Below are 27881 nucleotides of genomic sequence, written 5' to 3' on the forward strand. Positions count from 1 at the left end.
GAGTCCTTCAGCCTCCTGCCCTGAGATGGCCACGGGTGCTCAGCACTTGCCATTAACTGTCTTGGGGAGACAAGCTTCAACTTTGTTTGAAGAGAGCTAAAACAATACTGCTTACTGGAATATCTAAAAAAGTGCATTATATCCAACTCATATAAACTGCTTTCTGCTTTCTTGCTGGTAATGAAGGGAGGGTGGTCACCAGTGTCCTGATCAAAGCTGTGTCCATTTAAGTTTGCATTACACAGAAGCAGCCAGCACACAGTGTACTGTGGAGGCTGATCATGGACCTGCCCTCCAGGTCCTCTCCAAGGAAAGGCAGTGAATTCCTGTGCAGCAGGATGTAAAAACACACAGCAGATTTGGCACATGGGTTGGAAGAGGGCCTTGGACTCCATTCCTAGCAACAAGGAGAAGGACAGGAAACCTTGGCTGCAGTGAATGACACTCTTCCCTGAGGCTATGGATATACACAACTCTTCTGCTATTTATGTAAATAGCACAGGCTTAATTTTGGCCTGTGTTGCCTGGTGCTGACAATTTGCTAGAAACATGAGTTTTCCATATTTTGCATTCCAGCATCCCAACATTCTAGGAATGGTAGGCTAAGCAACTGCATGCCTGCAGGAAGGGCGAGGGTGTCTGTACTTGCCCAATTCACCACAGGACACTCTGGCGTAAGACTGACCTTGCACAATCCTAAAATTACTTTCTCATTAGATTCTATTACCATCACAAAATAAACAGCCTGCCATGCAGGCACTGTCTGATGCTATTTGTAGGACTTAAAACAAATTTATTGATCCATGCAGGTGAAGATTATAGTTTTTTCTTCTGTGGGGCTGTTCCCTGTGGGACTGAAAAGGAAATGGGTCTCTGGATACAAACTGAAAATTCAGAGCATGGATGAGAACCTGCTCCATCTCAGACAGCATTGTGGCTGTAGTGACAGCTTCAGTGTCTGTCTTTCAGTTTGCCACATACCTGAGGGAAGGGGTAACAATGCCATTTAGGATGGTGAAGCTATGGAAATCATTGCAAGAGGAGAATAGAACAAAATCCCACTCTCATGTTTCAGGTTTGCATCCTCAGAGACACAAGGGTCTGCAGGAGGGTCAAGACACATGATGTGTGTCAGTACCACCTAGGTGTCAGTGATGTGTGAAAATAAAAGCATGCTAGCAGCTGATTTCTGACTGATAATTACTTTTTGATGTCTACTTACAATGGCTGTATGACCAAGAGTCTCAAGTGACACCATCTATGAGGAACAGGGAAGCCTCTTTATTAAACTCTGCATTCTAGATGTGAAAATCCAAAAGAACAAATGCCTCTTCTGAATACTTCAGAAAAATGGACATATTTAAAGGGTGAAAAAACTGTTAAACCTATGAATTGATGATGCTAAGTGCTCGAGAAGCAGCCTGGATTTCTAGGGCAGAGAACAACTCTAAAAGCAGAGATGAATAAAACAGCAGACTGAATGCATATATTCAAATAGGGCTTTGAAAGAGTTCCTGTTCTTTCCAGGTGTTTGGGAGCTCTTGGTATGCTCTCTCATGATAGCAGCCAGAATGACTAAGAGCAGCCCTTCCTCCTGCCATCAGGGACTGCAACACATTCACACAGTCGTGAATTTCGTACTCTTATTTTTAGATTTCTGCTAAAAAAACCCCCAGCTTTACAGCTGAGAAACAAGAAGCAACTCAAAAGCAGCACACATCTGAACTTTAAACAACCTCCAAGGTGCAAACTTTCATCTATTAATTCAGTAATACCTGATTCCACAGGGTTTTACCTTTTCCATCCTGACATTAGCTGTGCTCTGGGATCAATCTCTCTCTCAGCAGACAGTGCTCATGAAGCTGTTCGTATTTCTCCTGGCTTTACCTAGCTCTTCTTTATATAAAAGTAGCAGTTACACCTCTACAACCCCTTTCCTCTGTGTGGAGCTACCCAGAACTCTCTCTAACCTGGTGAGGTTGGTTCAGTTTTTGTCAGACTTCATTCTTTTCACGTGGAATTTTGTGTATTTTAACACACTGTGAAAATAACTCTGAAATACTTCTGTATCCTGTCTCCATGTGTAAAAAGGTGTGAAGAACCTGGAACTTCTGTGGATCACCTCACAACCTCTAATTTTGCCATGCTTGTCCTTTACTGAGTCACCTCTGAGGAGTGGCATCTTCCAGTGTGATCTGGATCTGGGGCTTTACACTCTTTGTTGTTGCTTTTAGGCTGGAGTTTTGGGGTTTGTTTCAGCTTTTGTTGGTTTGCTTGTGTGGGTTTTTTTGAGATGCCCTGCCTTATGAAAGTCTAACAGACAGATGAACTTTGCAATGCATATCACAGAATTAATTAGCTCTCCTTCATTTTCAACACAACATGTCCAACACTATTGCACTGTGGATGGATAAAACTGTCAACTTTATTTTTATTCACAGGCAATTCCTGTACTTTATGACTTCCCACAGGTTTGTGAGTATACACAATTAATTACAGTATACTGGTGCTAAATTTACAGCATTAGATATTACTGTTTTTCTTTGGGAAACACTGGTTATTACTCACAAAGATTTTTACTGTTCAACATTTAACTGTCTACATCAAATAGCTCCCAAATGCAACTCATTTCTTTAAACTGTTAAGGAGTTAAAACTTAAAGAACAAGCTTTGGTTTCTTCACTCTTCAACAAATCTGCAAATTAGTCACTGTAATAGAATTCATTAACTTTTTCTTTAAAGTTAAGAGTTAACAAGAGTATTAAAAAAAATCCAGAATTGATGACTCAGTGTTTAGATTTAGGATGGATTTAGCAATCACATAGGTGGCTTTTAGTGTCCATCCAGAGATTCCTAAGAGCATTGTGCTTTGAAAAAAATTATCCATCTTGAAAGCTCCAGGTGGTCTGCCAAAATGCCTCTCTCAAAGCAGCAGGCTGTCAGCAGGTGGGGATGCAGGGGAGAGCACTGGCAAGTGCTGCACTGCTCCTGGTCTGGTGCCTCAGCTCCCAGCACAGTTCCAGTACAGTGGCTGACTCTCTCCAGGTTGCATGCACGTAAAGTCTGGATTATGACAGCTATGAAAAGTTATCACTTGTATTAAGGGTTACATTCAGGATCGTTGTTTCCATCAATACCCAAGGCACACTTGATTCATGGCCAGGCATATTCTGCAACAGAGAACAATCATGATGAATAATTTTTCAGGTACCCTGCTCTCAAACTATTTCCCAAACTGACTGCAGTGGGCTGCCACCAGGAGTGGGGGCCGCAGTTCTTCACCTCCTGAGTTGCATGTACACACTGTCTGAACTACCAGTCCATGAACACATTCCCTACCCTTGGGCTTTCTCCTCTCCCTTTTACTTCCCTTGCATGACTCACAAACTGGGATCCCAACCTCTATCACAAATTCCTGAGATAGAATTCCAACACCATGCTGCCCTTGGCTCTAGTGCACCACTACAGGGGTCAGCCTGGACCATTACTTCCCTGCTTTCCTACCCCACACATGAAGAACATAACACCATATTCCCTTTCATCACCAGAACCCGGCAGTGCTGTGGTGTTTTGAGCCAGCAGCTGAGGGGGTAGCACAGAAAGAAGCACAGCAGGTCCCAACCTGGCTCCAGTGTAAGCTCATACAGGAGTTACAGGGCAACGCCCTTGCATCAGTCATGCATTTGTTTAATGTTGTGTGGTGCAGTGGGATCCTCTGACTCACTGTCACTGCCCCTGAGGCTCAGTATGGAAATTAAAGGGTTATGGGGACATGGATCATTATGAGTGGGAGGGAAATAATAAAGGTGTCTGTCAAAATAAACATTTCTAACTTTAGAATGATTTACTGACAAAATGATAACAAAAGTAGAACAAGTGAGCAGCTTTCATCTGTCTATTAACTTTTGCTCTTTTAGCCACAGTTAAAACTACAGGGCATATCTGGGAACCTCATTACCTGTCAATGGGGTATCCTCCTTCACAAAGGTTGACCAAGGCATACAGCTGTCTCAGTGCATACTCATACTGAAATAAACAAACATTGTTAATCATTCAGTGATGAAAAGCAGGTATTGTTTATCCAGACTAAATGGTGGAAATAATTTAGAGCTGCTATAATAGCCAAGGTGCTCAACTGATGATCTAGTACTGGGCTAAATGGACCTTCTGCACACTTTGTTCTTTGAACTTCACGCAATTCAGCAATTCAGCTTCTTTGAACTCAGGCAAATTCAGCTGTGCTGCACATTGGCCTCGTATGCAAAACCATCTAATCCATTACATTCTTAAAATCCCACAGAACAAAAACAAAAAATCCACTTATTCTTATCTAAACATTTTAAACTAAACAACAGGACTTGATCCTTAACTGGGATTCCAGGAAGAGCAAACTGTAATAAAGCCCCTAAACTAAAAAGTGGGTCTCAAGAATTTAGCAAGACAATGGAAATAGCAGTGAGGCTACTACAAGGAATTATGCATTATATTGTATCATAACACAGAAATCTCAATGCACCAAGATGATTCACAGTGGTGGTGCTTGTTTCTGTTTTGTCAGCAGAGATGTTTCAAGCACAAATACAACATGACTTTTTTAGCACTGGGATTTCTGGGGAGGGAACTGATGGAAGCAACAGCACAAATTAGTAAAAATTACAGATTATTTTTGGGGTTGTTTTTAATAAACTTCTTGCTTACCTAAATGTCTATTAGAAATGTTTTCCTGCTTCCAAAAGCATTACTTACCCTTGCTCCAAATTTAATCTGTATGACTGCCCCAAGGTAGCTTTTTAATAAAAGTTGATTTTTGCAGATGTGCCTATGACTTGCTAGTTTTTCTGGCCTGTTTATCAGCTTATATCCAATGAGTGACTCACCACAGGTAAGTGCCAGTTGAAGCAATGAGCTTTGAAGTGGTTCACTGCTGACTGGTAACAGTCATAATTGGTGATAGTCAGTCTGTCTGACAGAATCTGCTTGGTCTTTTCTGTTGATCCTGTTACTACAGTGACTATCTTCTGCATGGATTCTTGGATGAATTCTTTCACCTGTACATAAAATAAAAGGAACATAAAACATGCTTTTTCTAATTCTAGTTTAAAGACTTTGAATGAAATTTCTCTTTCTTTAAACCTCCTTTAACTTTTAGGCTCTTTAGGGAACCAAATTTTGCCATTTATTTTTAGCATAGTCTCTTGACTTTTCTCTTAACACTCAAATGAAAACTGACAAAGTCAGGATTCCTGGAACCCAAAATAATTTTCCATCCTTCTACTGTTTACCAGGGAAAGAAAGCACCACCAACACCAATACTGACGTCCATTCTACAGGAGCTATTTGATTTGGGATGTTTCAATTCTACTGAGACATGAGTTTCTCTAATACCAAAGATTAAGTCTTCCCCACAAGAATTTCTATGCATGTAGATGAGGAATTTCCTGTCAATAAAAGCTGTGAGACTGATTTTAGCATTTGCTTACCTTTGGTTAGATTATCACTATTTGAATGGGCCCTGTGGAACAGATCACTGAATTTTAAAGGACAAATAAACCATCAGCTAGAGGTTACCAGTCTGAAGAGTAAATTTGACAACTTTCAGGGATTTTCCTTCTGCCATTGCTTAGGATAGAAATTAATCTGGCTTGATGAGCAATTCTTTTTTTCTTTTCTTACCTCCAGGTATGCTTTCATCTCTGCAGCAATCTTCTTAGCCTCAGAAATGTCATTGGTAGCCATCAGCTTTCGTTTCATGATTGCAAAGGGCACATCAGGACTAGGTGTCAGGTCATAGTGTTCCACAGGTGGCAGAGAAATGGGCATAGCTTTCTTCCCTGTGCCCTGAAACTGCATCACTTTCATGGAGGAGATGCTCTGAAGGATAAAAAGTAAGCCAATGGAAACCATCATTCATCCTCAATAGGCAGTTTTGTCTTTGTCTGCCATGCAAACCTAACTCCCTAAACTTGTTCTATTAGAGAAAATAAAGGAGATCACAGAGCAGTAGGTGTGTATCTGTGTGCATGCATATGTTGGGCTTTTTAATACAATGAGGTAAAGGCTGCTATAGATCAGGGAATTTTTATTTCCAAAACTCACTGGGGGGAAAAAGGCTACCAGGTTATGTAACTGCACATTTTTTAAACAAGTATTTCAACTGTTGCATAATGGGACTATTGCAAATGCTGTATCGCCTCTTAGCTCTTCCCATTTGAGGGATCATTGTATTTTTTAACATTTCGCTAATATTCATAATATGCCTGGAAGTGGCAAATACCTTTCTTACATTTTACTGAAGTGTGAAATCACTGGCAGAGCATGGAGGACAGCTTGTACCCTGATTCCTTGGATTAAAGCACATGCAAGGCTGATTTCCTTTAGCATCAGGATCACCACCTCTTAAATGCTAAGAGGTCTTCTAAGAGAAATAGCTCATGACTGAAAAGGACTCAGTCTACCCTGACAGTTTACAGCTGTTTTTTGTTTGGGTTTGTTTGGTTTAAGGCATGAAAGTAGAGGCCATGAAAGGCTTGAAGATACATTTGAGCAGGAAGCCCTCTCAAATACATACTCTGTTTCCATACTGCATCACATGGCTGGTGTTGGTGCGTTTCTTCACCAGCTGAAACTGCTTGTGGAGTGTTTCTTTTCTTAGATCCTCCTACATGAACAAAGTTCCACGAGATCAAAGACAGTTAAACTCAGCTATTCTAAAAATGCAAGGAAGGCTGAAAAGGGTCTAAGCTGTCAGTGGGTAGAAGGAAGTATAGGACAAGAGCTACACAACCTTTGAAAGACATAGAAGCAAAAACTGAAAAGAAGATTTGACAGCATATTCTCATATTGCTTTTAGTAATCCCATCTCCCAGCAAATGGGCAAGATGGGAGCAGACTAGCAGACAAATCCCAGATTTGTTCCATTAACACTATTCTCCATTATACTTGCAAGTGGTTAGCCACAGTTCTGTGGCAGACATACAACTTACTGAATTGCTCAATTTGTTTAACATCTTTAGAGATGTGGTCTCAGATTAGCAAATAAAGATTATGAATTTGGTACTAGAAGTTAGATATTTTCTATGTTATAAATTAAAAAGACAATAATATTTCTGAAAGTTGGTATTGGAAGTAAATTAAGCAGCCCAAACAAATAAAGATTATATATGTCGTTCTGAGTAGTAGATAAATACTTTTACCAATCTAATTTGTTGATTTTGGTCTCACATAAAGCCAAATATTTTCACAAATCTTGTAAAAGAGCTATGCTTAAAAATCCTAGTGATATTTATCATACATAAAATGAAGAAAATTTGCTTAAGTAACTTACCATATCTGAATCTTCCATCCAATTCACACTGTACCAGTCCCCAAGATAAGTCTGCCTTTCATCATCATAGTAACATGCATAAGATGACTCTTTGGGATTAGCAGCTGTTGTTGCATAAACTGTAATACAAATAGTAAGGGGTTTTTTTATCTCCTTTTTTTTTTTAATCTCCCCTCCCTCCTCCATGATTTAATACTTAGACAAATATATCATGTGCAGCTAAGTATTTCGCCTTTCAATAATTTACTTCTAAACAGCAGGAAGAAAAGAAGCTTGTTAATCATTCTGTTCAGTCACCCTCAGTGACTGAAGAGCTTCTTCCTTGCAGCTAAATGTGGTCTGGGGTGTTTATAAAAAATTGCCTGAAGGAAAAATCTACTATTCAAGAACTGCCTGAGAGCATTGTGCACTAACAACTATCTATACATTCATTTTCTTTATTACAATAATGAGAACTTTTTTCCAAACTTGAAGTAACTCCCCTAAAAATCATCTTTTCTTCCACATAATGCCATCTTCTAAGTAATATACTTTGTTGGATAATGCTCTACACTGAGACAAAAGTAAATTAAACCTACAATATCTGCCCCGAGCACAGTGTTCTCAGTAAGTCATCTCTAATAAATGTTGTGAATACATATTTACAAGTATCAAGACAAAAGCAATTTTGGCTGTTTGCTGAAGTTGATACATAGCATAGCTTCAGTGTAACTGAAGGAAAACCTGTATTTTAAAGTGAAAGTTTAGCACATGATTTTATAGAGCTATTGTGTTGTTTCTACTCAGAATGTACCAAAGGCTCAAAAGTAAAAAAAAAACAAAAACTTGAATCTTGTCTGCGCAGTAAAACATTTCTCTTAGCACCCTTCAAAATGCTTACTGAGTAACCAGTTAAACTATTTAGCTCATCAGTGAAAGCTGCCAAAGACAATTTTGTACTCTAATACATAAATTGTCAATTTTCTGCCTTTCTAAGTTCTGGGGCAGAGCTGATTGTCAAACCAGAGTCCTCAGACTGGGAATTTCTGACAGTCTGACAATTTGAAAAATACTGAGCATTTGTCTTGGACAATCATCAGCATGAAACTTTCTGTGAAAAAGAAAAACTGTTTGTACAGGCACATGGCTAGTCTTCTCTGCAATCACATCTTCAAAACCACAAGAGCAAGCACTTCCCTCCCTGATACCAAAACAGCTGTTTCAAAAGGTTGTGATTCCTCACCCTAACCAAGGCTGAGCTTCCAGCTCTGCAGCAGAGAGCCTGGAAACCCTGAAAAATCTGAGTTCCACGTCCTGGGTAATTGTACAAATGTTCAGTAAAACTGCCTGGCAGTGTGCCTGGTCTCTCAACTGCTTTGCTACTCGATGAAACTGAGAGCAGGAACTTCACATCTATTAGCAGTGCTGAGGCTGAAAAATGTCTGCATAAACAGGGCAACCACCTGGCTCCTGAAAAGAAATACTTTTTCAATTTCTCATTTCCAAAAAACTGAAAGCCTTTTCAGTCTTTTGTAAGACTCTATTAAAAGGAACTTCCTGTAAATGGAAAGCATTACTTTCTAGTGCTCCCCTGCTAAAATTCTACATGCCTTGAACCTATTCTTGTCACAGTCAATGCTTGTTTAGGTCTGTGACAAGTTGTGATATTTAAGTTCAGTAAGTTAACTGATTGCTCACCATTGATATTATCAGCCAAATGATTCATCATAGATCCAGACTCACATGCTTCAATGTAGAATACCATCTGTAAAATAAAAAATAAATCAGAGACCTTAAGAAATTCCACGAGGAAATGGAGAAAAGTTGTTTGGTGCTTTTTAGCTGTAGCTAGTTGCCTGAACTGCTGTTACTGAAACAAAAGCTATGGATAATGCTACAAAACAATTTTCCATTTTCAGAATCAAACTCTGTAGAAAGGGGAAAGAATAATAATGAAAAGGTGTTATTAACCTCTACAGAACCCCCAGGGATCTACTGGCTATTGTACAAAGCACAGATCAAAAATATAGTCACTCTACTCTACTCTAGGAACAGCAACATGTTAGCATAGAATGTAGTATCTCTGGAACTGATGGCAGATGTGTGTTCCTGAACACAGCAAGCCATAGCAGACATTGCCACAAAGAACTACTTGAAAAAAGCACTAGTAAAATGTTCAAAATATTATTTTTTCTGCTTAATAGCACATGTGATGAAATAACTTCACAGAATTTTCTGACAAGACGTACAGTCTTTTAAACTATGTAAGTAACTAAGAAAAAACATGAGGTATATACAAACTTCCTGTAATAACAGTGAAGTCTGAAGTGAACAAAGCACAGGAAGAAAGAGTCAGGTACAAATTATGGGGGTGAAGCAGTTACAGATGTTGTTTTTGTAGTCAGAATATGCAGCATAGGCAAAAGCAGTTACACTACATATTGACTGCAAAACCAAGTAAACTATTTACTAAAAATCCAGAGCAGATCAATCCTTTTAACTGCAAAATCCTAATGCAAATGTAACTGCATGTAACAGATTCTTCCTACTTTGAACCAACTCTCAAAATAAAAATCTCTCTTCCATGCCAGCTGCTCTTTGAATTCAGAACTTCTGGTATGCTCGTTTACCTTCCTGTATTTCTTGTGATGATACATGTACCAAATAGTCTTATTCAAGTCCTTCACATGGAGCTGTGTAAAATAAGAAGGCTTGTATTAAAACCATTTATGATCAACAGACACACAGTTCACTTAAGAGTAAATACTAACTGTTGTGAATATGTACACTATTTTCCCAATAAATTTATCTGGTCCTTTGCCCTCATGAAGTGTAACATTCTAGCCTTTACCACTCTGGAAAAGATGAGTAATGGTCCTAGAGGATACATATGGTGCATCAGAAAGTCAAGTCACACCTTTGTGAAACAGTCTGCTAAGACCACAAAGTCCAGCGAATTATAGAATGACAACTTAAATTTCAACTGAATGTTACAGATTCTAACTGGAAAAAATCCAAAACGCAGTGATGAGAAGAATAATGCTCCTTTTCAGCCTCACCCCTCAATACAGCAATGCACTAAATATTCTCATGTTTTATATTTATTAGATATTATTTTAGTATGTCACTAAAATGATGGGTTATGTTATTCCCAAAATGCTTACATCATCCTCAGGAAAAGCCAGAAGTCCTGGAGCTCCATGGTCAGTGAAATAAACAAACACATGATCCTTGGGACCACTGTAATGAAAAACTGAAAATGAAGTATTTTTAACTACTCCAACCTAATCTTCATTACAACAATATCTGCTTCTCAGTGCCAAGACATGTCAATATCTGAAAACAACAGAGCTGAAACACCTCCTCCTCTTGGTAATATTGTTTTCTCCCAAGCATACTAGTTTGAATCCTTATTACAAGAGATGAGTGCTGGCAAAAGGAATGAAAGCAGGGATATAGGGTAGTCCCTCAACATGGAGAATATGGCAATCCCATTTCATATTGCAAACTGTAAACTGATTGTGAGACAGGGGCTGTTATCAAAGGTATGGTGGAAACACAAATGGTTTTTAATGGCTATGTGAAGAATTCATTATACTGTGGGCATTTGTAAAAGTCTGGTAAAAAATATAAGTTATACCAAGGCACCAACAACACAGGGATAAATCATAAACTCTTTGCTAAGACCCTTAGGCATGTAAGGACTATCATGGCCATAATCAGCCACACAGATCACCAAGCAGTGTCAGCCTACAGCTCCATGAGGAACTGATGAACTGATGCATGTGCGCACACACACCCATGAGGACAGACTGGCTTCTGCCTCAGTGGCTCTGCAGTCACTTGAGCACTGAGCACTCACAGGCTCTGACACCCTCACATCTGTGCAGCAGTTTGCTGTACAGTCTGATTCCACCCTAAATCTTGCCCTAAAAGCCAGAAAGGAATTTTCCTTTCAAAGTGTATTCAGGGACAATTAAATATAAAAGGTGTACAAAGATCAAAAGGAGTGTCCAGGCCTCTGTTCCTCTGTACCAGAGTCCAGAAATCTTTACTTGCTTTTGCTTTTTGCTCACAGCAAACAGGTACACTTGTAGCAGCTCAAGGGAACTTTGTCTAGCCTTCTGTTTGGCCACTAACCTACTGGTCAGTGGGGCCACCTTAAAGCCCAGCTGGAATTCTCCCAGGGAAAGGATAATTGAGTCCTCGTCCCACCCAACAGCAGTCAGGCCACTTGAAAATTCAAACAGAGCTTAATAAAGAAGGGTTGGGTGTTACTTTTTGGGTTCCTGCTCTTGATCCTAAGTGCAAAAAATTTGACCAAGATGGAATGTAAACAATTAAGACTTTTATTTGTGGGTTCAAGTGCCTTACTGAGTACATTAAGAGACTTTGGCCCTCTGCATAGCTACTCCCTTATCTGAATGGGAACATCAAGCTTTCACAGGTGAGGTGTGTTCAGACATACATCTTTTAAAAACAAAAATTGCTTCATAGTCACCTCTTGACTCATTCCAGAGCACAATCTGGTAATGTGCAGTAATTTACTAACATATTGCCTATATGTGTTGCATATATCATTTACAAGCTCAGTTTTTAAGGATGAAGTTTAAACAATTCAGAGCAATAACTTATTTGACTCTTCTCCTGCTCCTTCTTTTTTATTGTTCTCCTCAGTGCCAGGATGGGATTCTTCTGTTCTGTTTCATGTCAGATGAAGAGAGACTTCACAGTTTAACACAGTTAGTCCTTCCAAATGGTCAAATTTAATTTCTTAAAGGTTTTACAGTAATTCCTCTACATAGAAAAATATAATATTATATAGCGCTTTACCACAGTTAGAAATATAGTACAACTTAGTAAGGAGGCATCATACCTTCCCATCACAAACTCTATAGAAGCAAGATTAATAACAGACACTAGGTATCCTTCCAAGAAGACTTCTTATTAGGCCTTAATATATTAACTACATTCTTGAACCATCTAAATTATATAAGCCATTATAGCCTACCATTAATTATAAATCTTCCATTCCACTTAGACAATCTATAATTTATTATTCTATGCTATTTATTATCTATACTATGCTCTAATCAAATATCAGCAGTTGCTTTCTTGTGATGCGTAGTTCAAGGAAACAGAACCACTGTATTTGTAATGTGAAGGAGCTGGAATTGCCATCAATAATTTTTCTGGATTCTCAAGTTGCTCTAATTTACCCTATTCTTTTGTTGAAATAAATGTCAATTTACAACTACACATGCAATTATTTTCCAAATTAAACTTCTCTTACCTTTTCAATACTTTTCCTGATCCCACCCCCTTCACTGCTTCACTGTCTCCTCTGAGAACTGCAAGAAAATTCTTAGGTGTAACATCCTAAGGATTTGAGAAGATTAAAGTTAGATCAGATCATAAAAGCAACAACAAAATCTTCATATAAAAAGATGGCTTCTTGAACTTAGAATCCATGGATGACAAATTTAGCTGGCCATCCTTTTCAAGACATCCTTATCTAATGACTCAGTTGGCTACTGAATTATGAAATCACTGAGTGACTAGATTACTACACTGATTTCATGAAACAGTTAGTTTTACATAGCTGTTTTTCAGACTGAGTTACAACATTTACAGTCCAAGACCTTTCTTCCTTTTATTTCATATGTCAGCACGGAAACAGTGTAAAAGTTCACTTTTATGACCAATGCTTCACTTCAAAGAATCTATTGTCTATATTCATCTTATAAACACCAAACTTCATGCCAAATCATCCAGGTGAATAAACCTGATGCTTTATACTATGTGGATTTTGGAGTGTGAGCTACAGGGTGAAAGAATTTATTCAGACATTGGATAATGCTGAACCTTCCCCAGGGAAAGGGGTTTTGCTCCTACCTCCTTTGTGTAGTCCTTGGGCACTCCAGCATACACATCTGAGCCATTAGGTCTATTGATGACAATGCCTTTGGTTGGATTTCTGAAAGGTAAATGGAACATAAATAGGAATCATAAGCCCAATGTCATGCCATGACCATAGAACAACTAGGAGCCAGTTAGCATGAGAGTACAGGAACTTGCACCATAGGTCATTAAGTGATTTCAGAATATAAAGGGCTTTGCACTTCAGTCAGTTACTTATGTTTGTCTCAGGTGTCCTTACCCTCAGAGCACATTCAAGTATTCTACCTCAGATCATGCCAACTGATCTGAAAATATAGGTGGATGGTCTCTATCATCTCTCTCCTTGCAGTCTTGCCCTTATTGCCCTTAACACTTTGCTCCCAGTGCTGCTGTGCCTGTAATGTCTGCTGATTTTGGGGGAAGTTGTTTCAGGATTAGAGGCTGTATAAATCAACTGTTTCATACAGAAAGCAATTATATGCTCTAGACAGTCACCCAGAATGGAATCTGTACCCATCTTCATTGAATGTACATGCTGGGAATATCCTCCTAAAAAAGCCCTGGAAGTCATACACAGACCTCCCTAAACATGAGTTTAGGTTATTTATCTGCTGCACACTGTTATGCTTGGGAGTTAAGACCCCCTTATAACTCTCATAACACAGCTCTGCAGTCCTCAGTGCCACAGCTGATGCTGAGCTGTGGACTAAGGCTTAGAAAGCTCAGAACACATTTCAAAGGAGAATTACTGTGCTGATGGCTGATGTGTCTATGCATATCACAGGTGGTTTGAAGAGCTTTTCTTTCAAAACTACTACAAACTCAAAACACATTAGTGACTACGGCATGTTTGTAGCAACTATGTAGTTTTTGACCAGAGTACACTCATCACTTACTCCTCATTATCAGCAATGTCATCATACATCATGACAATGATCTGCTCATCTGGAATTCCATTTCGGTGTACAATCTGGTACGCATGGCACACATCTGCCTGAAATTAAGCAAATTTTCATTACTAGTTTTAATAGAAATTTTATCTTTGATACCACAGGCAAAATAGCTTTTAGGACCTAAAAGCAGGCTATTGTCCAAACAAACTGCATTCCAATATAAGAGACTAGGGTTGCTAGAGAGGGTTGCTGTGCTGAAATGCACAGATTAAACCAGAGCTCATTGCCTTTCTCTAATTAGGAGCAGTAGCATTAATAATAGAGACTATGATTAATATCACTCCTTCATTACCTATTTTCATCTCTTATTTAAATGGAAACCAGAAGTTACTTGGTACAGATAACAAATTTAACATGGAGTTCTCTGCAATATTCTGCATTGTGTGAGAAAAATCAAAATGATAACTTCTGCAATGACAGATAAATCCAAAGTGTGCCAAGCAGACAAAAAGAGTTGGATTTCCACCAATTTCACTTAATTCTGCACCAAACCTGCATGAGTAAGCATTGAAGACTGTCCGTCCTTGACTTAAGCAAGGATTGTTTACCAATCTCATCTGTGCAAAGATTTCATTAAATCTTGCCTTACACTGAGATTAGAATTTGGGTTAAGGAATATTTTCTTTTTAATTATGTATTGCTTACTCTGCAGAGCAACAATTTCAGGACACAACAGATTTCAGTGGAAAACCGAATTTCTATTCAGGATCTTTTCCTGATTTGTACAGGATATGAATAAGCAAATTTTCTTTATAGAACCATCTTCCCATGATGCAGAAATAACAATAGCCATTAAAGTGATATTACAGTAAATGCAGAACTCTATCAGAATGCTAACCTCTTAGTAACCTCAGCCCAAATGATTCTCTTCCTTAAAACTGACAGTCCCTGAATGCCCTAAGGAACATTAACAATCATTCCTAAACTGGAGGAACTACAACCCACCACATGCTAGAAAAAGCTGTGCAGGTTTAATGGAAGAGGTCTCATCTAACAAATGCACACTCCAAATGCAGGCAACAAGCAAGCTTTAAAGCTTACTTGTGTTGAACTAATCTAATTTGCTAATTTGGAAACCAAATTGATGTGGTTTAAGTGGACCAATGTCTGTTCAGATTACTTAGGAGTACAGGTGATTTTAATCAAAAGGACAATGCAAATACTGTAACTTTATAATCCTTGGTCTTCTAAGTGCAGATGAAACTAAACAGAGAAGATAGTTGTACAAGATTCTGTGAAGGGTGAGGCACATTCAATGCTAATGAACTCTCCAACAATAAAATCTCTTCATGTGACTAACCCTGAATGTTAAACTGTTCTTACTAAAGCAGTTCCATTTCCTGTTTGTATGTCAGCAGCCTATGTTCTCTTCCACCCATCCCAGACAATCTTCCAGTTAGTTTTCCATTTCCTTATATGTCATTATACCAGCTGCTGCTGCAATGAGTCAAAATATTAAGGTTAAACAGAATTAGGAAGGTATCACATATAATATAAAACAAGAGCACAGGTTTGACCAAGAAAGTTGCATTTTCACATGCAACCCAAGCAGAAGTAGAAGAAAACACTATCAGAGCTTCTTTACACTGATTGATGAGTAGATCATACCTCACTCTCAAAATATCACATACCTCTGTGATGCTGACAGAAACCTTTACAGGCTGCCAACACACAGAAATGCTTAGACATGCAGGGATACAGTATCACCATATCCAACCACCAAGTGCCTGTACTCTTCCAGACATGTGGCTGGCCAGTAGGGAATTTAGAAGTGTTTTTAACTGATGCTAAGAACTCAAAATTAGTTAAACTTTGTAAATGCATATTATCAGTGTTTTTTGTTTCCTCTCCTTCCTTCTGGTTCATTTGCTGTTTGCTCAGTATGTTCTTAGCAAATAAGACAGATCAATGTAGTCAATTCCCTTCATCTTAACTTAAGCCTGTCTGGGGGTTGTCCCAGCCTTTCAAGGCTTTTGCTAAGGGAGCTGTACCTGCCAGTAGCATAATGATATCACCAGCAAAGGCTAGAGAAGCAAAAACACGTTTTCCTGCTAAACTCCATTGACTAAAGTAGGACAGTTATGAGCAAACAGTTAGAATTGGCTGACCTAATTCATCATCTTTGATACAGCTCGTGACTGGTTCCTGTGTACACATAAAAAACCCATAAATCTCTATAAAACCAGAGTAAAAAAGTTTGCAGCTAGAGCAGGGAGGTGTATGTGAATCTAGAGCATTTCCTGTTGATGTGTAAATGTCTCTCAAATACTGCTATTTGAGCCTGCTTCTCTCAGAAATATTTCTGGTGTATTTGTACCTGTAAACCACTCAAAAAGAGACAGCTGTTCACTTGTTCCAGATTTCTTGTTGGTGCTACTCTTGCTAGTTTAATATGTGAAATGTATGCTATGAACATCTACTGAATAAATTATCACTAAATCATGTTTTTTTTGATTGTGATTTGGGTAGGGCAGCAGCTGCCCCACACAGCACAGGAAAAGGTGCAGCTGTACAGCTCCTGCTGCACAACTGACCTTATGGGCAGCTCCAAAATGGACACTGTTAAAGGCATGGTTCAGACCTTTCACCCCCTGGTTAGTCTAAACCTTCTGCTACATCAGCAAATTTCAACGGAAGATCTGCTTAAATAATTAACTCCTAGATTTTGAAAGCATGGGGGTCAGAGTGTGAATTATCCTGTTTTCCTGGCATCCCTATTTTTAAGCTTTTAAGCAAACTGCTTGGGGGGATTTTTGGAAAAATCAAGTTGTTTGTGACACAAGCTTGCATAAATAGTTCCTAAAGGGAAAAGCTTGGACTTGTGTGAAATTGGTTACTTCTTGTCTTATGACTGCTAGGTCCATGGCTGAAAGGAACTATCAGCTTCACCTTAAAGCAGCATGATTCCCACCACAGCTGTGCTGAAACGTCACAGCCTAAACAAGACTGAACTCTAATATACAAACAAAGTGGAAAAATATGTCTGAAATGCCAGCCATGTCTTATCCTTTGCTTAAATATACATCACTGAATCTGCCCAAAGCTATAACTCTAGCAAGAATTTAGGAAAGGTTTCCTGAGAGCTCAGTTTAAATTTTGTAAGCACAGTGAGGAAATGTTAATTGAAGTCCTGCAGTCAAGGCATGGCTAGTGTCTGTTACTACAAGACAAGATAATTTAAGACTGTCCTGGAATAGGATACTGCTCTGGCTGGTAATGTCTAGAACCCTGAAAATACAGTCTCTGACCCACAAAGCTCAGTCAGTATAAGGCTAAAAACAACAACTGAAAACAGAGCCATGTATACAAATTCGTACTTTTAAAATTTTAATTTTGCCAGACTTTTCAGTCTGGCATTTCTCTTGAGGATACACTCCATCTTTAGTAAGACTGTCATTTCACACCAAGCTTTCCCACAAACTATGTGGTTTTGAGTATCCAGGAAGCACAGGTCTGTCTCTTTTTCTGATCTGATATGAAGCCAGCTTTAAATTTGAGTTAGCTGGTATGTTCACCCCATAGAAGAGCCAGACTGTTTCTTCTAATGACAACTAGTTTGTTGAGTCATTCTCTAAATCTGTCAAAAGTATTTAGTACTGTATTTGCTCATGTATGCCACTAAGCTTTCCAGAGGTATTTTATCCAGCTCTTTGTGCAGTAGAGAGCTGAGCCACTTTCCCTAGGAACAGGGGGAGTACTCTTGAACAGCAGCCAGTCTGATAACAGAAAAGCTGCTACAGAGAAGTAAGAGTAACTGCTGAGGAGCAGAGAGGAGCACAGTGATAGCCCTTTCACAGGCCAAGCAACTCTAATCAAAGCCACTACAATAAAGAAAAGCACCAAAGAACTGAGAAACACAAGTATAAAGCAATATACTGCAGTGACAGTATGCCTATCACACAAAAAACACCTATACTACATACTATATACTCTATACTACAAAAAACACCTATAATTTATTTTAGGAATCTGATGAGATAAATGTGTAAGACAAGTTTAGATCATCCTGATTGGGAAGAAGTCCCAGTTCATCACAGTAGAAGCAACTGCCTGCAAGGTGTGCACCTTGCTCACATTAAGTGCAACTTGTGGGTTTTTTTCCTTATCTTTTCTATCTCTGGTTTGTAGTGACAGTGAATCCTGACCACTGACAGTGGATCCTGACCACTGACAGCTCAATAACCAGTCTTAGGCAGAGTTTCAGATTCCTTGAGGTTACAGGTGCAAACTCAGTGTTTCCTGGGTCTGCAGTCTTTACAAACTTATTATTCCTGGGGTCTGTACAGCATTTCATGTATGAAATGTGACATTTTTTAATATGTAATCTATTTCTTCTGCTTTTGTGGTTGCTCAGTCAGATGAGCACATTACCACCAGATAATTACTGTGGCAGACAATACTGTATGTTTTGACAGTGTTGAAGCAGGCAGTATGTAAAACAACTGGAGCTCACAAAATGAAAATGTAACACAAACATGCAACATCATGTATTAACTGTACCCTGGACAGCTGAACTGAGAAACTGAAACCCAGAGATGTGTCTGCTGAGTTCTCAAATTACAAAGGGACATTATGAGTGCTTAGTTGCATGTAGGGAATAGAAACAAGTCTGGTAATAAAAAAAAGCCACACTGAATAACTACTTACTGGAACACATCTACAAAACCACCTGGACACAGGCTAGGCCAGAGAAGTTGTGGGGAAGAAGGGTGATGGCAGGAATGAAGTGAATTAGAGGACAATGTATTTCCCTCTGCAGTTGCTCCCTTGAAAACCAAAAAATTACACAAACGTGCAATCCTGGAGTGCTGAGAGGTATGACTCTACTGAACAATACCACATGTTTCTATGTGTGTTCACTATGTGCTCTGAAGCAGTGAAAAACCAAGTTCTATTCCTGGTTCCAATGTAAGTGACCTAGGCAAATAATTTAATTACTTAAAATGTTTTTGCTTCCATCTCTGGAAGGTAGGAAACACTAACAAAGACATGGTGATCTGCATAATGTTTTCAAAAAATCTCTTAGACCTCCTCATATTTCTGTAGCATTTTTCCTCCTCTGAATAACTCTCCTAAAAGTCTACTATTCTGCTTGTTTTGCTGGGAATAAATTTCTCCAATTTTCTGATACCCAAGGCACCCTTGGATGGCACTTCATGGCACACACAAGAGGATTTCCCATGACTAACTGCTAGCTGTCTCACCACATATCACTTCTACCACACATGCTCATCCCCACCAGGCCCTTTAGATTAGCCACAAAAGGCCACTAGGCAGAACAGCACAAGCTGCTGGTGTGCTGCATCTTGTGGGAATTGAGCTTTTTCATAACCAGTTAAGATGCACAGTATCTTGCTCAGGACAGGCAAGTAAGAACCCAGCCTCATTCTGAAGGAACCTTCCTACAGACTCTTTTACAATGGTGCTTTTGTAACTTTAATAGGATTATTATTGGTGTTCTAATTTTCTTATTTCCAAATGTTAATACCTGAAGAAGTGGTAGCTTAAAATAAAGAGATTTCTAGTATTTAAATACAGAACAATCCAACATGGCAGATATTTCACATTGTTAGTTGACATTATCTTCAAAATTCAGGTATTTAAAGAAATTCTGTTCTCATTTTTTTAACATTGAAAAGGAATTACTTAATAACTACCTGCAAAGCATGACCACACTCAAAAGTTAATAGGCTTCTGTGAAACTGGCACATTCCAAAGACTCACTCATTGCTGGACACAAATATACAAGTATGGATCTTGTGTTCTTCATTGTCCTATTTTACCTGGCAGATACACCTGCCATTGAAGGCTCACTGACAAAGGGATTAAAAACTGTGCCCAGGCAACTGAGTAAAGGAATTCTCATGAGCCACAGCTTCAAAATTGTAGTTTTATTTAAAGAATGAATGTTGTGGTATTAACTCCTCCTAGAATGGAAGGGAGCCAGCTAGACTGGTTATACAGCAATAGCAACAAAAAGAGCACAGTCAGTAATTAAATTTAGACACCCAAAGACAGGCAGTAACCAAGTACAGCAGTTGTATTTTCATCATTGTTTCCCAATTTCAACTTGAAAATTCTTCAAGATTTAATTTGAAATAGGAATAGTTCATATTAAGGCTGTGATATTATGATTATATCAGGTGATATCTACAGTGTAAGGATCTGGCAAAATTCCTAAAATGAGTTTGTCAAAGTGTTGAGTTATTGAGTATTGAGTCTGAATTATTTAGTTTTAAGCTCATTACTGTGCTAGAAGTTACACAGTGATTGTGAGCAAAGAAGGAGGAGAAACATACACAAAACTCAGGGTGCCCAACACACAGAAAGCTCATTTGTTTCTCAATCAACCAAAAGGATGAAGCCTCTCTGTATTTTACAGGCAATTACATTAAAAATAATAAATATTTAGAAGTTCCAGCATTCAGCAAATCATCCAGTACATTTCATACAATTCAGTTTTAAAAATGCTGATTTTGTACACTAGCATTTAACCAAAAATACCATAATAACATTTAGAAATATATAAATATACACATAAATCAGAATTAAATTGATCCTGTTCTCCAGGAAAGCCAAGTTGCTAGTTTAGCACATAGATGCCATTTGCATAGATTCATCTGTTTAAGGGATTGTCCAGCAATTCCCCAAGGGGAAAATGCTGCAGAAGTTTCCTGACTGCTGACTATAAATCTTGAACTTAATCAGAGTTAAGTCACTTGGATTTAATCACGTCCATAGTGACACCCACACTCATTCCACAATTTCACAACACACTGGCTTTCCCAGCAGTTAGACTTGAGAATTCAAGTTCCCTTTCCTCCCTTTCTGCCACTCACTTTGTTCCCTGCACTCTGTTGCACCGTATATTTGTTGTGCCAACATAATTCTGAGGCCAGAATTGAACACAATCAGCAACCTGGTTCAGATTAAGAGGAACCCCCTCACATGTCCTCCACTCCTCAAAACATAGTGCATTTGCAGCCTTCAGAGATTTTTTAACTAGAAAAAAAGGAAGCTTCTCATAGCATAATGAAGAGAGGGAAAAAATGGACAGAAACATGCACATGTCTCAAAATGAGGTTTAGACAACTGCAAGTTTGGATTAGATCCTCTAGCCTAGTTAGTAATAGAGTATTTACCCTAAAATGTACAAGTCTCCCAGGATGCAGAAGTGTGATTAGAGGAAGAATACTTCTCCTCCTCTAATGACAGCTTTTTCAAGAGGTCAGAGGCAAGAAAAAGTTGTATAGAAAAAAAAATTTAGAAGAAGTCACATAGTAAAAATGAGCAGTGGAAGGGAATACTTGGGGTGGTAACGAGAACTAAGAGCAGGTTCTGAGTGAATCTTGCAGCTGTTTGCTTTGAAAACTTTGCACACACCTGGGAGTCCAGAAATAGAAGCACTTGCTCAAATGACAGAAGGTCTAAACTAGTCTAGATGACAGGCAGCTATCACCTTCCTGCAAGTCTGGGAGCATGGACAGCATCAGCATGTGGAACTATGGTCCTTACCTGGTGGCGATAGTTGTACCAGCCATTTGAACCCGCAACAATCACCACCCAGTGCTTGCCTCCATCTTCAGGATCTTCCATGGGGAATGTGCTGATGCCCAGAGCACAGCCCAGCAGCACAACTGCTTTCAGTATCATCTCTCTTCTTATTTATCCCACAAATGAGAGAAAGTTTTCCTAATGAAAAATTTTGAGAGAAATAAAGGAGAGGACATCAGTCAATGAACAAATGCAAAACAAACATCAACAAACATCAGCAGTATCACAACTAGAAGCTTTTCTTGCTTGTGGGGTTTTTGTGTTTCTTTCACAGACCATTTAACCCACAGTACAATTTCTGGTCATATCTTCCTTTAGCACCAAGCTGCTACTAGTTACAATAGCTTTTTTGTCAGCTTTCATATCTGACTGAAAGCAATTCTGAATAGGACAACCAAGTTGTTCAGCTCCCTCTGGTTGTGCTGTTCTATAATAGCTGGCAATGAATAGGTCTCAAATACAAAGCAAGCCTTACTATTAATTACTTCATAGATGAAACTCTTTAAAACTATTATCTTGGTCTCTGCTTCTGGGATTCCCTGGTTTTCACTCACTTGCAATTAGCCCATTACTACTGAATCAAATCCCAGGTGATGTAGGATACTAAAGACATGCATTAGTGCTGGGGAGTTGGAAGGCCAGAGTGTCACAAAAGCTCTCTGTGCCCACAATACCAAAGAGGGTGGAAAGAGGCTGTGCCACTGCTCTGCACAAGACAGAGCCCTAACTGCTGGGGCTGGGGGGAAGTGCAGGCTGTGAGAGCCTCATGCTATTTGTGCAATGTGTTACTCTAGTGGAGAGCAAATGTGAGCCAGTACCACATGAAAGAGCAGCACTTTTGCCTCTTTTTCTCAATGGTTAAGTGTTTGCACAAGGTGCACAGTGAGAAAATTGCATCTGAGCCTGTGAATGTCAAATTTAGAAAAGCAGGCACAGGGGAGGTTTGAGCCCATGCAGAAATGGCTCCTTCTACTTTCTTGAGAGGACTACAAGTAGGGTCCTCACTAGTGCATGTCCTGAGCACCTTGACTGTCTGATAAAGCATTTACTCTACAAGCAAACTATCTGGCCATATTTAGTCTCAGGTTTAAGGCCTGCTTTTTGAATAGGAGTTGGTGGGGGCAGGCAAGTTTCATTTATTGGTCAGTCTCAGGTCTGCTGCATCCAATATCAAACTCTTAAAGCAAATTGCCCTGATGAGTTGCATGCTCCTGGCACATGTATAAAGATTACATAGTTCCTCATGCACTGAGATGGGATTTTACACCTACTCACAAAAATGAGATTGCTGCAAGGGATGGAAGAGCTGTTGTAGTAAAAGGCAGAGTAGGCTACTTTAACAAGGCTTTCTCTGAAATAAAAGCTGGAAACCCCCAAGCCATTCAACAGGGTCACAAGGCAAAATGTCAAAACCAGCACTAAGCCAAGTAAACGGTATCTAAGTCAGTAGCCCAGTCAAAACCACCCATCTGCAGCCTCTCAAATGAGGCTGAAACAGAAAAGCAGATAGCTAATACTACTAACCTAACACACAGCATGGGTTCACTAGCCACTACAATTTAGTCTTACAGGCAGTAGTATGAAAAATACATATATGCATATATTATACTATATATATGCATATTTAAAAGTTGGGGGGTTTTATCCTTTTTAGTGGAGATAGCACAAAGTAAAGGAAGTAATGACAATCAAGGCAGAACCAAACATTAACTGTTATGAAACTGCTTCTTCCAAAAACTTATCTTTCAGGAAGAAGCCACTCCTGTCACTGCCTGTAACACTTGAAGCAAGAATTGCTCCAAGTTACACAGTAACTTAACAATTTAAGGTTTGTTGAATTATTAGCTTCTTCAGCACTCAAGCAAATATGAAGGAATAAGCAGATTTTTTATTAGATGATTATACTCTCCCATATTGAGCTGGAACTGTAAAGTTTTGTCATTGTTACCAAAGAATGTGCCTTTGTATGGCAACTCTGCCTGATCTATCTTGTCACTTCTTCAGATGGTAAGACAAATAACATATTGTGCTGAAGATGCACTGTGTACAACATCCATAAAACCTGCCCATTCTGTTGTCTACAGCCTGGCTAAGATTTAGACCAACCTGTCCAGAACTTTTGTAAAGTGACACAATACATCACAGGCCAATGAGCCTATTCATTTCCAATATTCAATTTCAGGTATCTAACTCCTGGAATATTAAGCAAAAAAAGAAAATCAGTACTGTTTAGACAATCTGCTTATAAATCTTAACTGAGTTTTACTTATTGGAATATTGAGCTGAATTTTCTGCACATAGATCCCTCAGAGCTCAGTGTCTGTCTCATAATATTTCTCCAACTATAACATGAATTATATTTATGTGAAAAAAGAAAAAAAAAAAAAGAGAAAATTAATGTTTCAAATAATTGCTGGAGATCCTTCCACATAATGCTTAGCTCTTTGAGATACCATTCATTAGAATCCAGGGCATATAAACAGAAACTGTATTGGTGCCAGCTGTTCACTGGGCCATATAACAAGATGGCTAATTTCAAGGGAAGTCCTGGCACACAGACATCCATCACACAGAAGCAGCCACTATCAGTTACTGAAATACCAGACAACTGGAAACAGCTTGAGGGGATTGTCTTTCCTGGTGAGCTCATGCTCCTGACTATACTAACAAGGATCTGCAGTTCTCAGGTCCCCAGCCAGTACCTGTGCCACACACAGATGTGTGCACCACACACCAGCACTGCACTCTGCCTGCAAACTGCCCCACAACAGAAAACTTGAGCCAGATCAGAAGCACAGACTTAAACTACCAGCCCCTCCATGAGGGATTCAAGAATCTTCCAGGTAGTACAAGGGTATCCAGGTACTCATATTTCTCGCCTCCACTGACACTAAAGTTGTGACTGATGCAGAACACCCAGGGGAAAAAAATAAACACCAAGAACATTGCACTGTACTAGCAAATCATACATATTTTGTCATGTATTATTTAGAATAGAAAAGAACCTCCTCTTTGGCACAAATTAATGACATATAATTTCTCTTATATGTCTTTGCCTATACTATAATTAAATTAACACCAGAAAGAAGGGAGAAAATAATAAAAGCATATCACAATGGACTAGTAAACCATAACTAATAAATACTCAGCTCCCCAAAGTTCTCTAAGCAGCACTTTAAAAGATTTAAATACCTATTATAAGTGCAGCGGGAATGGGTTTTCATTGTTTTTTTCTAACTACTGCTTAAGAAAAACCAAACCAAAGTACAAACAAACAAATAATCATCAAACAAAACAAATACACTCATGCACACACATATTTCTACTTGTTTTAAAGAAGGCCTCTGAGTGCAAGTGGGCAATTTAAAAGGCTGTGTTTGGGGTTGTGTTGTAGGAGTTCTTGACCTACAGCTGAGAAGAGAAAGTTCCCTATCACATGCTTTGTTTTCAAGCATATTAAGAGAAAGCAGCTGAGCTGACCAGCTTACCACAGGTACAGAAAAGCCTTTCTCTGAAGATCTATTACATGCAATCAATCCTAAATCACATGCAGACCAATACTCAAGATTCACTACAAGATTATCTTAGAGCTTTGGCTGAGTCAGAAAATATAAGTTTTGATCAGTTCTGCCTGGTCTTTCTGCCAGAAGAGTTAATTAACTTTGCCTTGAGACCATGCCAGGACAAAGGCCCATCTCAGATGCAGTGGGTTCAGCATCAGACCACCAGGTAAGGCTGCTGCACAGTCTGCACAATCTGTGGAAGAAGCACATCCAGAACTGGAACAATTCACACTTAAAACCAGTCTGTCCTGACAGAGGTACTTTGACCCCTTCCCACTAGACAGCTAGCATACATCTCTGACTTGATAAGAGAGGGATGCTTTAGAAAGACTACATCTGGAAATGGATGGCTGCTGCTAGGACAAATTTTCTGGCCAACTGCCTGAGTTCACAACTTTCCTGTCGGGAAACAGTCCTTTAAGATCAATACTCCTAGAACAGGATACCACTCTAAAGAAAGGGCTTTGAGTTGATCAAAGTATTTTCCACTGGCTTCTAAAGCAATATTGACACTTCAGTAGCTTGCACTCCAAATACCTTAAGCACAGTCTCCAAGAGCTATATAAACAGAAACCGTATCTCTATTTTACTTGCATGAGAAGTACACTAACAGTAACCTTGCTGAAAAATAACAGCCTTAAGCTGATCAGATGACCATTAAAGCTTTTCTATGAAGTCTTTCTTAACAGCTCACTTCTTATAACTATTAGCCTTTCAGATTCCTGAATCAGCCACAGTTCCTTTCTCAACAGAGTGCTTGCATATTTCCTGACACTGTAATACTTAGATGCTGATTTCCACAAAATATGTGACAGTCTTCCTCACAGGAAACTGATGTCCACAGTTCTGTCAGCAATGTTCCACCTGCATGCTGTGCTGGCTGCTACATTAAGGCACATAAGCCTGTGATTAGGCCCCTGCACAAATAATCTGATTTTCTTTCTGCACTTGCATCGTAGAAAGAAAAAAATCTTTATCACTATAAATTCTGACAAGGTACATTTTGAAGGACATAATGGTCCCTGTTGCAAAACATTTCCTTACAAAGGCTGCTAGTAACCATTCTATAAACTGGCTTAGTATGATTAGAACTCGTAGTAAAATATTTCTGTGTCCTGGTTTACAGCAAATTTGGGAGGAAACCTCTGAATGGGATCCCTCTAGGAAACAGATTCAAGCAGTCCTTCCCCCAGCTGGTTCGGGGAAAAATATTTTTGTTTAGCTACTGAAGATATACAAGCCACTTTTACTGTAAAATCCCATAAATATGTGGTTAGCTCAGGGTGATTCTTGATGTTAAATAAATGTATTTAAAAGTAATTATAAATAAAGTTAATTCCCCTGTTTGCAGGTTTACTTTTCTCAGCAGCAGAGGCAGTACAATTTACTCGAGAGTAAAAAAAAATCCCAAATCATTCCTAGAATGGAATACACCATGGAATAAGCTAATAACCTGGTTTAGGGGATTTTTTTTTCTCTATACATTTCAAAAAACCCAGATGCAAATTTTAAGGCTTCAATAAAACTGCTTCTGCTATTTACCTTCTTATCTGTCTGCAGATGTACAAAGCCTCTGCCATCACATTCTGATAGTAAGGAAAAAAAAATACTGCAACACTGCATGAGTAACTTTGTTATATTGCTTGAATTGGCATGAGAGGTGTAAGGGTAAAAGAGTAAGTCAGATAAGGGTAAGAATGTCTGCTCAGCAAACGTGGAAATGTTGGGAGCACAGAGAGAAAGAAATTCTGGAGAAGTTATTGCACAGAAATTCCAATATGAGATTACACAAGAGTCCTGCACTCCACACATCTTTTACTATGGTTTATCTTAGCATTTCAGATCTTGCTACAATATTTATGCTAAACCCCAGCATTTCAGATCTTGGCTACAATATCTATGTTAATCCGCAAACACAGACACCCAACACAGTGTTGCTCCATTCTAACTGGGAACGAGCTACTAGCTCCAAGCAGAGCCGCATGTCACGGCAAGGCTGTTTATCAGCTATAAATAACCAGCCACAGCGCAGCACCTTTCAGGCATCACTGGCTCTCTGCAGAAACCCCGTGAGCAGTTACTCCATCCCTGTCTCCCGTTAAAAATGTATTAGTGGTGATTAAATCTAAGCTGCTGCCGCTGCTTTCTCTCGCATCCCCCCGATCTCCCCCCGTCTCCTCTGCCGGCCTTGGGCAATGCCCTGGGAAGGAGCCGCCCTGGCTCCCGTCTCTTCCAGCACGAAGGGATCAAACGCAGCTCCCGGACCAGCCGGGGCGCCGGGCGAGGCGGCGGGGGCTCGGCAGCGCTCGGAGCCCAGGAATGAAACCGGCACCTTCGGCCGCTCCGCTGGGAGGCGGCGGGGCCGCTCCCCCGGCTCTGCCTCTGCGGCCGGGCAGCGGAGCGGGCCGTCCCCTGCTCACAGCTCCCTTGGCTCAGGCGCACCCCGCCGCCTCCCCCCCGGCCGGAGCCCCCGGCCAGCGCAGCCCCGCCGCCCTCACCACGCCGCGCAGACCAGTCGCCGCCGCGGCCGCTGTGATTGCGGCGAGCGCCGTGCGGGGCCAGGAGACCGCGGCGCGCGGGGGCGGGCCCGGGCCCGGCCAATCGCGG

At 39.7% G+C, this 27881-nt stretch overlaps 1 protein-coding gene across 3 annotated transcripts; it reads right to left on the reverse strand.

The window, feature by feature from the left end:
• Nucleotides 1–2401: 2401 nt before the first annotated feature.
• Nucleotides 2402–27878, reverse strand: LGMN (legumain). Of its 3 annotated transcripts, XM_056493522.1 has the most exons (15): nt 27773–27842; nt 26817–26860; nt 21673–21849; nt 14101–14198; nt 13199–13280; nt 12597–12682; nt 10468–10543; nt 9934–9996; nt 9002–9068; nt 7325–7443; nt 6569–6658; nt 5674–5871; nt 4878–5048; nt 3959–4026; nt 2402–3170 (listed from the first exon to the last, which is right to left on the reverse strand). In XM_056493522.1, the coding sequence occupies exons 3-15, from the start codon at nt 21808–21810 to the stop codon at nt 3131–3133; spliced, it is 1296 nt and encodes a 431-aa protein (XP_056349497.1). In that variant the 5' UTR covers nt 21811–21849; nt 26817–26860; nt 27773–27842; the 3' UTR covers nt 2402–3130. The 3 variants fall into 3 exon arrangements, with proteins under 3 accessions (XP_056349497.1, XP_056349496.1, XP_056349495.1); XM_056493521.1 differs by lacking the exon at nt 26817–26860 and having other exon boundaries at nt 27773–27878; XM_056493520.1 differs by lacking the exons at nt 26817–26860; nt 27773–27842 and adding an exon at nt 27607–27710.
• Nucleotides 27879–27881: the final 3 nt, after the last annotated feature.

Source organism: Oenanthe melanoleuca, chromosome 5 (assembly GCF_029582105.1).
Source record: "Oenanthe melanoleuca isolate GR-GAL-2019-014 chromosome 5, OMel1.0, whole genome shotgun sequence".
NCBI classification, from domain to species: Eukaryota; Metazoa; Chordata; class Aves; order Passeriformes; family Muscicapidae; genus Oenanthe; species Oenanthe melanoleuca.